Source organism: Anguilla anguilla, chromosome 3 (genome assembly GCF_013347855.1).
Source record: "Anguilla anguilla isolate fAngAng1 chromosome 3, fAngAng1.pri, whole genome shotgun sequence".
In the NCBI taxonomy this organism is placed as follows: Eukaryota; Metazoa; Chordata; class Actinopteri; order Anguilliformes; family Anguillidae; genus Anguilla; species Anguilla anguilla.
Genome location: NC_049203.1, coordinates 13,987,342 through 14,003,301, shown reverse-complemented (window position 1 = coordinate 14,003,301; position 15,960 = coordinate 13,987,342). Strand labels below are relative to the sequence as shown.

The 15,960-nt window shown below is 38.4% G+C and overlaps 1 protein-coding gene across 1 annotated transcript; it reads left to right on the top strand.

The window, feature by feature from the left end:
* Positions 1-8,348: 8,348 nt before the first annotated feature.
* LOC118224068 (histone deacetylase complex subunit SAP30L-like) lies at positions 8,349-14,658 on the top strand. The gene is made up of 4 exons (XM_035411243.1): positions 8,349-9,572; positions 10,846-10,968; positions 11,279-11,377; positions 11,732-14,658. The coding sequence occupies exons 1-4, from the start codon at positions 9,387-9,389 to the stop codon at positions 11,855-11,857; spliced, it is 534 nt and encodes a 177-aa protein (XP_035267134.1). The 5' UTR covers positions 8,349-9,386; the 3' UTR covers positions 11,858-14,658.
* The last annotated feature ends 1,302 nt before the right edge of the window (positions 14,659-15,960 follow it).

The window sequence follows — 15,960 nt, the reverse complement described above, 5'->3', positions numbered from 1 at the left end:
AATAAAGTTATTATTATTATTATTATTATTATTATTATTATTATTATTATTATTATTATTATTATTATTATTATTATTATTATGGGTAATGAAAAATGCAAAATGCAGAGAGGCATTGAAACACGGCTGTTGGAGCAAAGAAAGCCTGGCCATTTTTATGATGTTAAGTCACTGAATAGATGAATAAATCCTTACTTTTCTCAACAATTTGATATCTTAAATACTTTGCATATATTCATTAACTGACAATTGTTTCACCATGTATGTTCTGTGGGAACATCCAGGATGACTTCATATGCTCTCCATCTCAGTAGAACTTTTACAAACTCATTAATCCACCTCAGCTTTTGTTTTCTGCTGCTAAAAGTTATGCCTTCATTCTTCAGCAGCTGTTCTGATTTATTAAGTTTCAACACTATTTACAATAGTAAACTGTTGCCAACTGTTCTCCATAGAGGCCAGACTATTTTATCAAGAACTCATTAAATGGTTGTACTTACTATACACAGTATACACACACACACACATATATATATATATATATATCCAACATCTGGAGGTGTTCTCGGCATGGCAACCGGGGAAGAGGCCCAGGGGCAGACCTAGGACACGATCGAGGGATTAGATCCAAAGGCTGGCCTGGGATCGCCTTAGGATCCACCGGGATGAGTTGGCGGAAGTCGCTGGGGAGAGAGACGTCTGGGCTTCTCTGCTTGCTCTTTTGCCACGGCGACCCTGATCTGGACCAAGCAGCTAGAGAATGGATGGATGGATGAACTGATATATGTATGTGTGTGTGTGTGTGTGTGTGTACAGTGATCTCCATGATGTTTGGGACAAATACATTTTTTTTCTTGATTTGGCTCTGTACTCCACAATTTAGCTTTGTAATCAAACAATTCACATGTGGTTAAAGTACATGCTCATAAATTCTCAGCTTTTATTAAAGGGTATTTTTATACGCTTTTCTTTCACCATTTAAAAGTGCTTGATAAAAGGACTCAATTTCACAGCTGGACACAGACAGAGACTCAGAACTGATGACAGACAGTTATACAATTGATTCGCAGCTCTGATATATGAGCCAATAACCTATAATGTATTGAGGTCACTTTTATTGCATCGCTCCAGTCCTTGTGTTAATAATGAATTATAACGTGTATAATATGATATGAGTTTGACAAGACAGACAGAGAACATTGTCGAATAGTGCTGAGCTGTGGTGCCCAGGGCATTTTCTAGGAAAGTTGTCATTCACTCTCTCAACAGGGCATTCCTTGGAACAGCTGTTATAAGGTACAGTGCTGTCCTTATTTATACTATCATGATAAATGAATGCAATAAATCCATATCCATAATCATAATGCAGGAAATACAGTATAGTAATACATATAATAAAATAGTGTCTGCCTTAAAACAAAATTTAGTTAGAAATTTCAAAATCAAAATTGACAAGAAAGCAATTAAACAGCATGTGGGCAGAGTGTTAAGTAGCAGAGAGGATAAAGAACAGAGCAAGCGTGTACTCCCCTATAGAGTCACACTCACACACCTCATGGAGTCTTACTCTCAGCCTTAATAACCTCTCTATCTAACCTCATTTTTATCACTCAACAGAGTTTTACTCACCCTCCTTTTCTGCCCTTATGGGGCCTTAACAGCCAGTACATGTCTTCTTTTTTAAGTACTGAAGTCAGTGTTCTATTTGTTTACTGCTGTTTTGCCATAAGATAGGGCTTGTTAGACAGTCTATGTTCAGTCAACCTTTGAGGGTCTGGGGATTATTTCAGCTCTGGAGAATCTATAATTTGCTTGAGGGATTGAGGATTAGTCAAGGGAATGTGTAGGCTAAACTGTTCTTTTCATACAAGCAAAGCTTCAGAAACGTTTTAAACCTTTTGTGGAGCTAATAGGGGTTGCTAATTTCAGTTTCAAATGTAGGTTGGTTTGATGATCTTTAGCAAATCTTACCAAAGTCTCCGTCTTTTTACCGGTCAGAGGTTTACCTGCTAAGGAGGACGACACGGTCCCACTCGTATTCAAGACGTGGCTCAGAGTAGGAGTCCTATACTAGGATCAGTTATATCAATTTAGCTTTTTAGCTCATTGTGAATAATAATGTATTTAAGGCTTCATGCTTCTATTTTTGTTTCATCAGCGATTTCTTTTTATTATCTATTATTTGTAATGCAGAGCTTGCCTATATATATATATATATGTGTGTGTGTGTGTGTGTGTGTGGGTGTGTGTGTGTGTATATGTGCATCAGTTCAAAAAAGAGCTTATTTATTCTCTTCATGCCATAATTTCACTGAAGGAAAAGCCAACTAAGAAAGGGAGAAGCTAAACTGATTACAGTAATACAGAACTAGTTCAAACAGGGCTGGTGGATTTAAAAAGAGAAGTTGAGTTCTTTTGATTATTCTGGCCTAGATTCATTTAATCACTTATTTTGGAACAGCTGTTCCAGACCAAAGCAATCAAGCAATAAGTCATGAACATTTCCTTTGTAACATATGAGCCACATTATGTCCAGTGGGCCATCACTATTGCTACATTCAGAAATTGTGTCACAGCTCCGGTCTGGAATTCTGCTGATTTCAGACTGTTGGCAAGCAGCTGACCACATCGCACCATGTCAGCACAACACTATGCAGCTGACACAACTTCAATTCATTTCCAATATAGATGTAGCTATTGGGGAAAACTTTGAAAAAACTGACAGCGAATGAGTCTGTCAGTGGGTGTGTAGCTCATATTCCCCTTGTGCAATAGACAGTTTTAATGGTGTATGTTTGTGCAGCAGCTACATCCTTTGGAGATTCAAGCACAGTGGTGTTCTGTGGCAAGTGATTCAAAAGAAGCAATGCATTTTAACTAAATCATTTTTCATTGATTTGGGGAGAGAGGGAGAGAGAGAGAGTGTGTGTAAAGGCAAAGTTCCCAGCTTATGATTTCACCAGCTGATGGCTGACATATTTTCATGTTAAAATGACAGTGCTCCAACAGTTTTTCAACTACTGATTTAATTTATTCTTATTTTAATGTGTGCTGTATTGGAAGATATATTAATGTCATGCACAACATATACTTATATAAAACAATTATAATTATAGTTTTTTGTACTTTAATCATGGGTGAACAATGTTCATAGATGGTTTTAATTAAAATTCCTCTCTATTTTGGCATCTCGTGGAAATAGCCCTTGACTTCATAAAGAGAGATAATCTACTTGCATGTGCATTTACTCTAGGGAAGAAGGCACGGTATAATGTTCTAATTATGAGAATCAAGCAGGAAAACAAATGATAAAATGTTAATGAAACCCTTTTATAAGTAATCACCCATAAAATAATGAGCACTCATTACATGGAAATTTTCCTTAAGCTCCAAATAACATTCCCTTATGACTAAAATTATACTGTTATATGAATATGATTCCTAAATAATAAAGACATAGCATAAGCTGTTAAACATGAGTTGGTGTATCCTTTGAAGTTCTGTTGACTGCAGTAGAGGGAAACAGTTAATGTGATCTGGACAGATTTTATATAATATGCGATAAAATAATGTGGATTGACAGCTATTTGTAAATGCTTCTGTAATTGGTCACTCTTCTATATATACAACTCTGAATGGATACACTTTTGTGAATATTGCTCTGATTGACAATGTAACTACTCTAGATTTTGCATAATTATGAAATAAATGATGTAGACTATCTTTGACATAAAAATGTGTTTTCTCTTCAATCAATAAACATACACCCAAATAGACTGGCTGGCAGTTATACTGAGATGCATTTGTCACTATAATGAATTAGACCATATGGATAATGGATTACAAAAAGCTGTTAGTTCCATCCTGATTAGCGTTCATCAATAAGTAAAATAAGACATTCTACCAATACTGCAGGGTTCTACTCATATGTCCATTTTTCTTTAGCAAAAGCCTAAGTATCCACAGCACTGTTCAGAGAAATTAATGACTGAACAGCCAATAGTTTGCTGGTTCAGGAGTCAGGTCTGGAAGAGAAATGTAGACGAAAACTCCTGGATTGGAATCCTGGTCAAACGCTGGGTTCTGGCCTGGTATTATACCCTGACCACATTTGTGCCAACTTGCAGCCAATCACAGGATATAACTGGCTATAGAGTTGCCCAATGAGGGAAGGTATTGATCAGCGGGGTTGTCCTTCTTCTTGTCACAGATTGAGTAAGTGAGTATGGGACACCATAATTTGCAGGGCTGTTTAGTTCCAGCCAGAAAAATACTGCAGATAAAAAAGGTCAGTATATCTGACTGAGCTCAAGGAGGATCAATTTGGCTGGATGTTTGAGCACCCATATGTGCTCCCCAGTCAGGACTATGTATGAACTAAAAGCTACATAGTTGAATATCGAGTGTTAATTCCACTCTAGCAGTGTCAATTCAACTTCAACAGAGGAAATTTGGTCACAGAGGGAGCAAATGTTACCTGTTAGAGTTGAATTAACAATATTAGAGTTGAATTAACACTGGACATTTTACTGTGAACAGACACTAAGCGGTGAGAGTGTTCTGGGCCACTTTGGTGAAGGGAAATATACCGATCTAGCACATATCACAAGAGTGCTGTGAATACAGCATTAATCCCAGCAAGAAAAAGTGCTTTTGAACACGATGGGGGTAGTTACTTATTTATGTATTCATTTATGTGCTGGAAACTTTTATCCAGAGGGCCTAACAAAGCACTTACAGCAATATACATATAAGGCATGTTGCATGATCTGCAAAAATAAGAATATAGGTACATTAAAGAAAATAACACATTAATGATAAAGCATCTGTGTAAATGATTTAGCTTGCATTTCATAGATTCTGCAGTTTACACAAGATCTGAGAATGCGGGACAATGTTTCGTTTAATGTGCAAAGAACACTTCTTCATTGCCTCCTCAGCCCACAAGACAGTGATTATTTTACACTCTATGGGTCCATGACCCTTAAGTAATTCATAAATAAAAATGCAGTCCAATCATTCACTACAACGGAAACACTATGATGTTTACCATTTACTAACCATTTAGCTCTGCATAACTCGTTCATATTGATATATATTAAGGAAAAAAATATGATTTATATTAACTTCTTAACGAAAGTCTATTGGATTAGATTACAGCTGCCGGGTATTTGAACTGCTCCCCCCTGATCCTTGGGTGCAGTTTGAATTATCCACAGAACTCTCTGTACTCTGTTCCATTTCACTCACATCAGACTTTTTGATCTTGGTCTTGGCTTGCAGGAATTTGTTATGTTAGCTCAATAGTGACACCTCTTGCATGACAGTAGCAAACAGAAATGAGTCTTACCATAAATGTAAACTCCCCACCATCAAACAATATATTTTTAATAGTTAATTAAATATAATGTCTTGTAGCTTTGTATATATAATAGATGTCATTGCTTTTGATGTGTGCCAAAAGCACACAAATATTTATTTGAAATACTTTACCCTTTAGACATCCATAAAATTACAGACAGTTGTAAACTTCTTCTTCCTCTTCTTTCGGCTGTTCCCGTTAGGGGTCGCCACAGTGGATCAGATCCGCATATTTGATTTGGAATATGTTTTTACACCGGATGCCCTTCCTGACGCAACCCTACCCATTTATCCGGGCTTGGGACCGGCACTAGGAATGCACTGGCTTGCGCATCCCCAGTGGCTAGGTTGCGGACAGTTGTAAACAACTAACTTAATTCATGTTCTGGACACATTTCTTCTTTCATATGATTGTACATTTCGATTACTTAGCATGGTTCATTAAAAATTTCAAGGATCTTCGCGAGTGCTTTAAAAATGTATTAGTGTTCCTGTACCCCCATAGACAGTAAAACAGAAATACAATCTGCCACAAGGCCACCCAGACAGGAGGTGCACTATCATTCAATTTTTCATGGAGAAATACTGACACCTGCTGACAAGAAGTCTATCCTTCAAGCTTCACTAAATCAGGCTTGTTAATTAGCTTCTGTCTACAATGTGGTATAACCTCCAAATATGTGGGAAAGTGCTTTGATAAAAAAATTTAAAAAATGACAATAGTCACTTATTATACTGTTTCTGATTAATCACAATCTTGTGTATGTATTGTATAAATGATGTACATATTAGTCACACTTGTTTGCCGGCCTCATAATCATCCAGCTACCATAATGTTTCTCCTGATGAGGATCGCTTAGGCAGCAAAAAATGAAGATTGCCATTTAACCATTTCATCAAATGACATTTACCAGTCTGCAACACTTTTTCATAAGACACAATCATCTCTAGTGATTCAAAAACAATGGCAAACTGTCTATTAGTAACATAAACCAGTGTTTTTCAGCAGATAAACCCCGTCCCTTCAAAGATTTATGTCACTCTTCTGTAACCAAAACAAAAAGGATAGAATGCCTTGGAAATGTATGAAGTTTACTGATTGGACACATGTACTTTATTAGAGTCAAATGTCAAATGAACACTGGGAATTTTACTGTGTGTGTGTGCAGGTGGGTCAGTGCGCACATGCATGCTTGTGGATGTATATATATATGTATATATATATATATATATATATATATATATTATATAGTGAGCACCATAATTCATTGTACAGTGACACATTTTTTGTTATTTTGGTTCTGTACTCTAGCACTTTGAGTTTGAAAGGATACAATGACAATGAGGTTGAAGTGCAGACTGTCAGTTTTAATTTGAGGGTATTTTCATCCACATCGGATGAACCGTTTGAACATGTTAATTTGATTTTAATTTTGATTCCAAGTTTAAGGCAAATATTGACTGAATCCTGGCCTGAGTGTCTGGAATCAATGTGCAACTGGATATAGCACAGGGAAGCATCAGGAAACCCAAAATTGGTATCGCTATCATGGGTCAGCTGTGACTTACAACTCTGAAACAATGATATAGGGATGCTTTGCAGAGCAAAGTTATCTGAATTTGTCTTAGACAGCAAGGTAGAGCTTTGATGATTATACTGGAGAAGTGTGTAGTTCTGCAATAGTTGAGGACCATACACTATGGGGTTTGCCGTATTGTGGAACTATAGATAATTGGACACATTAAGAATGGAACAAAATGTACCTTTTAATATTTAAGACTGGAATCAATAAATAAAAAAACAGAAGGATGTAAAGTAAACAGAAGTCCAAATATGTGACAATATGCACTGCACATACATTCCAGCAGAAAAATATTCAATTTTCTGATGCACATCACATGCAGCTGCTGTAATTGCTGTTCTGGGTTAATGGACATCTATTTAAAAGGACCCGACTTGTCTTACTTTTCATGGGCGTTTGGACACCCTTATTTGTTTTTGTTTTCTTTTTTAAATCCACAACAAGCTTGTTATGACAGTCTAATGTCCTTTTCATATAGCTTGTATTTTATTTTGTTAAGATTTATGGTTTGCCGCAAGTGTTTTCTGGGAAAGTATCTATGTTCCCAGGGTCCTAAGTTCTACTGTACCTGACGAAACGTTGTGAACAATTTTTCATAATTTCTTGGAAAATATTATTATTATTGAGGACTTCTGAACATAGCTAAGCCATTTGTTTGCTGATAGACCTAGCTGACATCATTTTCTGGAGTAAGACAGAAAATCATTGATCTACTGTCTCTATCTACTGAACACAGATAAGATTTCATGTAGAGCTGGGAAACATAGGACCCTTTGTCATGTTCCCATTGTGTGTCATATAAATCTGGGGAACATAGGACCCTGGGAAAATAGGACCCTGGGAACATAGGAATGACCCATATTTTCTCATCTTTTTTTCATTTTCTTTTGGAATTCATTCATAGGCTACTGCACGGCAAGAATGACATTTACATTTGCACTAGATTTATCATTTCATCGTGAATTATATGCATTTCAATGTCTTCTGTGTGATACATAATTGCACACAAAGTTGCAAAAAAAACTAAGGTACTTCTTATTCTAACACATGTAGCTAACGTGCGCTACATTTGTTTTCGGCTTCCAAATAGAACAAATAATCAAAGCTTAGGTTTTGACCTTGTAAATATGTATAGCTATACAGGAGGTGCTGAAAAGAATACGTAGTTTAAGTTAGCGTTGACAAATGACAGTGATTTGCAGTATATCCACTGTCACTCATTTTGTTGACATTAAACTAGTTTTTAAAAACTAGCACAATCCGAGATTGAGGAAGTAAGTGTACTGTAAGAGTGACATACAGATAGAGCAATCGGAGCAAAGGATGTTCAAGTCTTTGCCCACCCACTTCTTAAATTAACCAATTGTAGTTAACACACGAGACTTCCGTTACGGCGATTTAGACATGTTTCATTGTACGATCTAGTCGGAGGGGGCAGCCTGGCCATTACACGAACGAGCAACGTGTGTGATAGTGGTTTATTTAGTAGTGTCTATCTTCTTGTGTTTGTTTTGAGAAAACTGAACAGATTTGACTCTCAGGAGTGCACGTAACAGAGTTATTTACTTTGGTTCAAATGTCGATAATTGTTTTTGGCTGAGAGACACTGTTAGCTATCGCAAACTATCAACTCTCAGCCGGTGACGGAGAGCTGCAAAGAAAGTGTAGCTAGCTGGTCTTGATTTCAAAAGCCTTTACCGCATGGTTCAGTTGTTTCACTTAGTACAGTTATAGTTTTTGCTATATTGTGTTCCCAAACAGTACAGATAGCTCACCGAAATAATTTGTTCATTTCAGCTGATTGGTGTTTTTTTATTTTGACTTCAGTCTGCAAGATCGCTATCCTGGAAAAGAGCTTTATCACCACTGCATTACAGTAGTCTCTGCTATCCGGCTATCGGAGGATGGTGTCCCGCGTCGCAACGTAGATAAAGGTAGCTAAAGTCAAGACTTCTGGACTGCGTGTGTCGTAATTTGTCACCCATCGTGGATCAAGCTTGGTAGTAAAAATTAGATCACGGAGACGTTACTCACAGACTTCTAGCTAACAGTAAGCTAGCCAACGATTGCAGGAACTGACCAAATTGGTATTTGGTAGCCAAAATAACTCTGTAAGTCGAAACATATAGCGAAAAGCGTGCTTTTTGTTTTCAGGAATATCCAATGTTCGTTGTACGTCACTACATTTCCAAGCTAGCGACCCCCATCTAACATTTAGCAGGTAGGTGAGCTGGTACAATTTGAGAAGTGTGCAGTTGTGTAGGTTTTCGGTGACCGCTAAATTGCTATCTGATAATCGCGAGTAATACTCTTGCTTGTTGCTAGCTTGTTGTAGAGGTGTTGTTGCTGTTGAGCTAGCTAACTGGGTAGCTAGCGAAGTAAACCATCCACGCCTGCGTAAGAAAACAGACAGTTGTTATTTATAGTAAGAATAAGTATAAAATGAATGGGTTTAGTACTGAAGAGGACAGCCACGATGGGCCTCCGGCTCCGCCGTTTTACGGACAGAGCTGCTGTCTTATCGATGACGGGGAGCGCTGCGGCCGATCCGCTGGAAACGCGTCCTTCAGCAAGAGGATTCAGAAAAGCATATCCCAGAAGAAACTCAAGCTGGACATTGACAAAAGCGTAAGTAATGCTCTGCGTGTTAAATCAGACCTGTGAGCAAGAGAAAGTAACGTATTTCGTGTCTAGTAAATGTAAGGAACAGCATTATGATTGAACTTTGCGAGTAATAGACTAACTGTTCAGACCTAGTAAGTAGTAATAGTCGTCACTTGCAGTATTACAATATATGCGGTATTCGTGTTTTTCTGTTGTTTATTCGTGGTAGCTTTGGGTTTTGTTTCATAACGGCTGGAGTGTCTGGTTCCAGCCAACGAAGTTGTTTGTAGCCATTAGCCAGCTCTGTTAGCACTGGCGTTTTACTTCTACTCCACGCCTCCTAGAGTTTTCCCCAAAGATGGCTGTTGCTAAGGAGGGCACAACGCCGCCTCGGGAATCCTAATCCACTCTGTTGATTATAAAACTGGAAACAATGTAACTTTTGCGAGCCTTAGATTGTTGTATTTATTGCGTCCCTGATCTCCCGGACTGCATATACTTTGCCTTTAAAACAAAGCGAAATCTTGCATGCATGTAACCCTCGTTTAACTTCCCGTCTGTGACATCGAACCGTAACGTTTGTAGAGTACACAATAGGGGGCACTTTCAATTTGACTCCACTTTTTTGCATCCTGAAAGTCATCCCAAAAGTGTCTGAATTTTTTAAATCTAAATATATAATAGACCGTTAGATTAAAAATAAAGGTACGTAAGCAGCAGGTTTGATGAGGAATGTACTACTTTATCGCAATGCCGCTGCATTAATATCCGATGTTTTCTACAGTGGTGTAATCTATTTTTTTCAACTATATAGTTGATGTTGCCTACTGACACAGTACAATTTAGTCTTAGAGCTAAGTGCAATAAAATACTGTATATTGGTGCACGTGACAGACCCCACCATATTACCCAGAACAGGAAATTGTTCTAGACCTGGTTGTGGCATGTGGTCCTGACTACAACATGAACCTGAATTACTGATATTTTCAAAAATATCATTTTTGCATATTATAAATCATAGCAGAAGACTGAAGACCTTATATTTAAAAGACAAACAAAGTACTCCGAGTTTGGCTTTTCACTGTCAACTTTTCTAGTCTTCTGTGTGTTTTTTTGAAGACCCTCAATGCAGATGTTTTCATTTCCTGCATTTCTAGAAGGAGATTTTGAAAAAGTAAATATTTTTGTTTCTACAGAAAGCAGGCTCAGGTTAAAGTTACCAGGGCTGAAACCACAAAACTCCCCTCGCAGCGTGTCTAGAAAGGAGCCGAATGGTCTGATTCGCGTTTGTTTTCAGGTGCGGCACTTGTACATTTGTGACTTTCACAAGAACTTCATCCAGAGCGTCCGCAACAAGAGGAAGAGAAAGGCCAGTGATGATGGCGGGGAGTCGCCCGACCGGGACGTTGAAGTGCCAGAGGTGCGTATGACGTGAATACAGAATCTGTGCTCAGGGCTACCTGTAGCATACGAGTGCGCAGTGGATTGCTGTAGCTTAAATCTTATCCTTCGTGCTAATTTTGTGTCTGTATTCCCCCCCTTACATGTGGGAGGTTCCCAAAAGAAGTTGTGGTCTCAGGCTTATAGTTTTGTGCTTATTAGAGTTTCTCAAACCAGTCAACATTTTCATTTCAGAAGTTAACAAATTAAAATAGGAAATGTTTTGCTAATAGTCTTTTTGTAGAGTTAAATAGACGAGCAGAGTCCATTAATGGCTGTTTTGGTTGCAGGTTGACTTGTTCCAGCTGCAGGTGAACACACTGCGACGCTACAAACGACACTACAAACTGCAGACCAGGCCAGGCCTGAACAAAGCACAGCTGGCAGAGGTAACTCACTCCCCCCTGCCCTAACCCCTTCACTTCATAACCCACCCTCTCGCTCACTCTGTCCTACCCTAACCCCTTCACTTCATAACCCACTCTCTCCCTCACTCTGTTCTACCCTAACCCCTTCACTTCATAACCCACTCTCTCCATTCTCTACATTCTTACATATTCAAATCCTCATTATAACTTTGCTGCTCATACACACAGAGACTTAGTCATTGTGCTCACCACTACAAATCATGTGCACAGGATGGTGGCAGGCTAAATAGACTAATTCTTCTGTGCTTTATTGTTAAAAATAGCTACACTAAGAAGAGGTACATTTTTCCAAGATATTTATTTATTTATTTTCAGACTGTTAGTCGCCACTTCCGGAATATTCCTGTGAATGAGAAGGAAACTCTGACGTACTTCATATACATGGTGAAGAGCAACAAAAGTCGTCTGGACCAGAAGTCTGACGGCAGTAAACTGGAATAAAGGTTTTTTTTGTTTGTTTGTTTGTTTTTTTTTACTTTTGTTTTTCAGAGTGTGTAAGCATGTATATTAAATTTGTTAGGACTTTACAGATTCAATGTGTTAAAAGCTTATATTGGGTATAAATATATATGTACAAGCATACAGAACACAAGCATTGTCAGTAGAAGAAATATGTAGTACCATTACATTGAGAGAGATTTCTTTTTCCTTTTTAAAATTGGTGCTGACTGTTGATTCTGCTCTACAAAGTGTATATTATTGTGCCAAACTGCAGTGTGTAAAATATTCATAAAACTTGTGTTTTTAATGGATACTATGGTGGTGATATAGTCAGAGACAGTTTTGTTGGATCTATATGTGCAGGCTTTAAAAGTCTTCTAAACAGGGTCCTTTGTTGTGACGGAAGGTTAGTTCTCTGTTTCTCCCTTGGGGTTCTCCACAGATGGGTCTTCCACAGGGCTCCCTTCCGGATCCTTCCATATCTCACACATTCCCAGTCACAGCCAACACATCACTCACAAAACATGCTTTCCTTGCTGTGTCCTTGCTGTGTAATACTCTGCATTCTACTTACGTGAGAGTGGTTCTTCCCCTCATTGTCTATTTAAGTTTCATCTCTTATCTTGTGAAATGTTAATATTTTAGTCATTTTGATGAGCGTATGAACTCCTCACTAAAATCAAGGGAAAGTTAACATTAAATGTCCAATGGTTAATCCTCTCCCAGGTGGTTTTGTTAGAATTTATGTGAACGGCCACTGTACTTGAACTATAGGCCCGACGTAAACGGCAGCGGTTTTGTTGGAATGCTGCACTCGTCATGTTTTGAGGGGGATTTATTTAAACAAAACTCACTCCGTTTTTATGCTGGATCAATGGTTATCAAAATGGAGAGTCCTGGGGAGGGGTGGGTAGGGGGGGTACGGGGGGTTGGCAGGTGCATGTGTTGGGGAAAATTAATTTATCATACATGCACTTGTCAGATTAATGCTGCACATGCAGCTGATTTGAAGGGTTAAAAACATTTTAGCAGGCTGCTGGGTAGCTCATCTTGTTAAGGCACTATTCTAGTGTGTGGATTATACACCAGGCCATGGCTGCAGCAGCCTCATAGGATGTTGTATAATTGGCCGAAGTATTGCCTGGGGAAAGGGAGATCGTGCACCAGTGGCTCCCTCTAGTCAAGCTGGGCACGGATAGTGTGTCTGCACAATCTGCACATGAGAAGGCCTCCTCAGACTCCTTGTCTGAAAGCATATGGTAATTGTTATCCTGTAGGGTCGCATGTAATCGGCCACACCGCGGCCGTTTGTGTTGACCGGGGAGGGTGGGATTTCATTCAGAAGGACGCCCGTCTCATCGCACATCGCCAACCCCCGTCTGGTCCGTTGAACGGCCGCAGTCGTCCTGTACAAGCTACACGTGACGTGTTCTCCAGCTCACCGGCAGACTCTGGAGTAAGAAAAGCAGTGGATGCTATTCTGTGCTTGTTTGCACTCTTCCAAATTGACAGTGTGCTTATCACTGGACAAATATTGGTAAAATGAAAATAAAAAAAGTACATTATTCCATATTGGAAAGTATATTTGGCTACATTTGAGTAAGGAGTAGGTCACAGAAAATGCAGTCCTACTGAAGGGGGGCCATGGGCTCGGCTATTGAGAATCCCTGTGCTGGATCACAGCTCACAGAGGACCTGACTGAACAACTGTGCCCAGCACGGTTTCTGCCGGGTGTTTCCCTCAAGACCCTCAGAGCGGCTGTTTTCATTAATGTGCTGAGATGCGGTCACAGCGACTTTCTGAATTCTCACTCTGTACTGGTTTATTTCAATTCTGAAGTGGAGGTCAAGTCTCAAGCACTGAAGACTGGCCCTATTTTTTTGGAAGCAAAATAAAATTTTTTACTGTATGCTTTTTATTTTTAAAAATGTACATTTATGCCAAAAACAATTGCGGCGTAATTGAGAAAATACAAGTCGGGTCATGTTTTTATTTTTATGAAATGGGTGGTCACAAGACATTGGTATTGCTGTGGAATGCTTTCAATGAACACTTGATTGTAGTCCATAGTAATTGTCACTGTCAAGACTGTCATAACTCTAGGATCTGAATGTACTCTGGGGCTTTGAGAGGATGTTTGGAATGTATAAACCTGTCCCAGATTGTTTTGTTTTTTTTGTCCTTTTTGTTTGATGAGTAATTGTATCAGTAATAACTTGTGGTAGTGAGAGCAGTAGTGCTGTTTTTTTTTGTTTTTTTTGCTTTATTGTAAGTTGCATAAGGAATTCTTTTTATTGTGTCTCCATGTTTTGTCAGACATTTTTACAGCTCAGAAAAAGTCACTTTTCCAAATACTGCACAGCTGCCTTGCAGTAGAAACCCTGTAATATGCACTCCTGGCAAAACATTTTGTCATCAGCAGTATTTCCCTAACTCTGACTTCATCAGCAGTACTGCCCTAACTGACTCAATTCCTAGTACTGCATTAATTCCTGATTTCTTTAGCAGTACTGCCATCTCCCAGCACAGGTGAAGCTTCACATATTGCCTTACTTTGATGTCATGTTAGCTATTGGTTGTCATGTGGAGATCTTATTTAAGTTGATTGTGCAGAGCACTGTGTTATCTGTCCTTTGCTGGCCCGTGGTATTGAGCTGTGATCATGTCATGTAGCATGACAACATGTAGCAGTATAATGTACACACTGCATGTTTGCTGTTCAGACCTATTTACTGTATTAGTTGTATGTTTGTACACATGGCTGCTTACTGCTTTTAATAAATGATCTGTACACAGAAAATGTTTTGTATTGTGATGATTTTGATGCTTGATCACTGACAGTTAAAATGGTAGGAAACATACGTTCTCATTAGTTGCAATACCTGTACCTCTGGATATGGGATTTCAGTCTATTAAGATTGGCACATTTCTCATAATGATTCAGTCAGTAATCCTGTTGTAATGGTACCATCAATTATTGTTTGTTATAAAGATTCTTAAAGTTGATAAACCAGCTGTTATAATGATCAAACAAACCAGTAGATACACTTGCCATGATTACCCAGCCATAGCATTAATGTAGCTCATGACATGATGATGTAATATTTACTATCCATCAGGTGTAAGTATAACTATGCACCAGTTGCATTTATCAACACGTATAAAATGTATCCTACTTGTTATGCTCAAGAGTTTGATTTTATGTACAATATGTACAATATAACAATTTTATTCTGTTTTGTGTTCTTTGCGGACCCCAGGAAGAATAGCTGCTGCATGCTGCTAATGAGGATCCAAATAAACAAACAAATTGTCTTATCAATGTGGGCATGCAAGCTGGTCAGTAACTGCACACAACCTCAAAACTGGGTTACTCATTCGGGCTGCAGTACTCATAAGCATAAAGTCATGCATAAATCTGAAATGTCAGAAAATGCAGGAGCCTTCTCACAAAATATTTCTTTTTTTAATCAATGCAATATTTTGCCTAAAAATTGGTCCCAATGCCCAGATTAGGATGAAATCTATGCATATGCACAGGGGTGAGGATGGAATTCCTGCCCTCTTCTACTGCTTCTCACCACCACAACAAATGCGGATGAAGACAAACATTCAGGACCAAACGGCTTTCAGGAGACAAAGTCTGAAGAAGAGTAACAAGGTACTGACATACTGGTATACCGTCCATCAGTATGTCGTGGCACTGTTCCTCCACCACAGATTTAACAAATAACATTTGTAGCAGTCAGTGGCCACCAGAGGGAAAACAAGCAGTGCAGTCTTCACAGCTCATTATTATAATGCATATCATGCAAAGACGTACAGCCACTCTGATTCTCGTTGTCGCCAATATATAGATTGTTTTTTTTTTTTAATTATTTTAATTTTAAGTATACTAACATAACTGCATGCACTATAATAGATGTCTACAAAAAAATAACATGCTAATAAATTGACATGCTTAGGTAAAGCCATACATATTTTTAAAACAATATTTATGTATTATTTTCTACAAATCTGGAATGGCAAATAATATTAAAGGTACATTGCATCACTGCAACGTCATCTGACAATTCAAGAGAATACACGCGAGAAAACACTA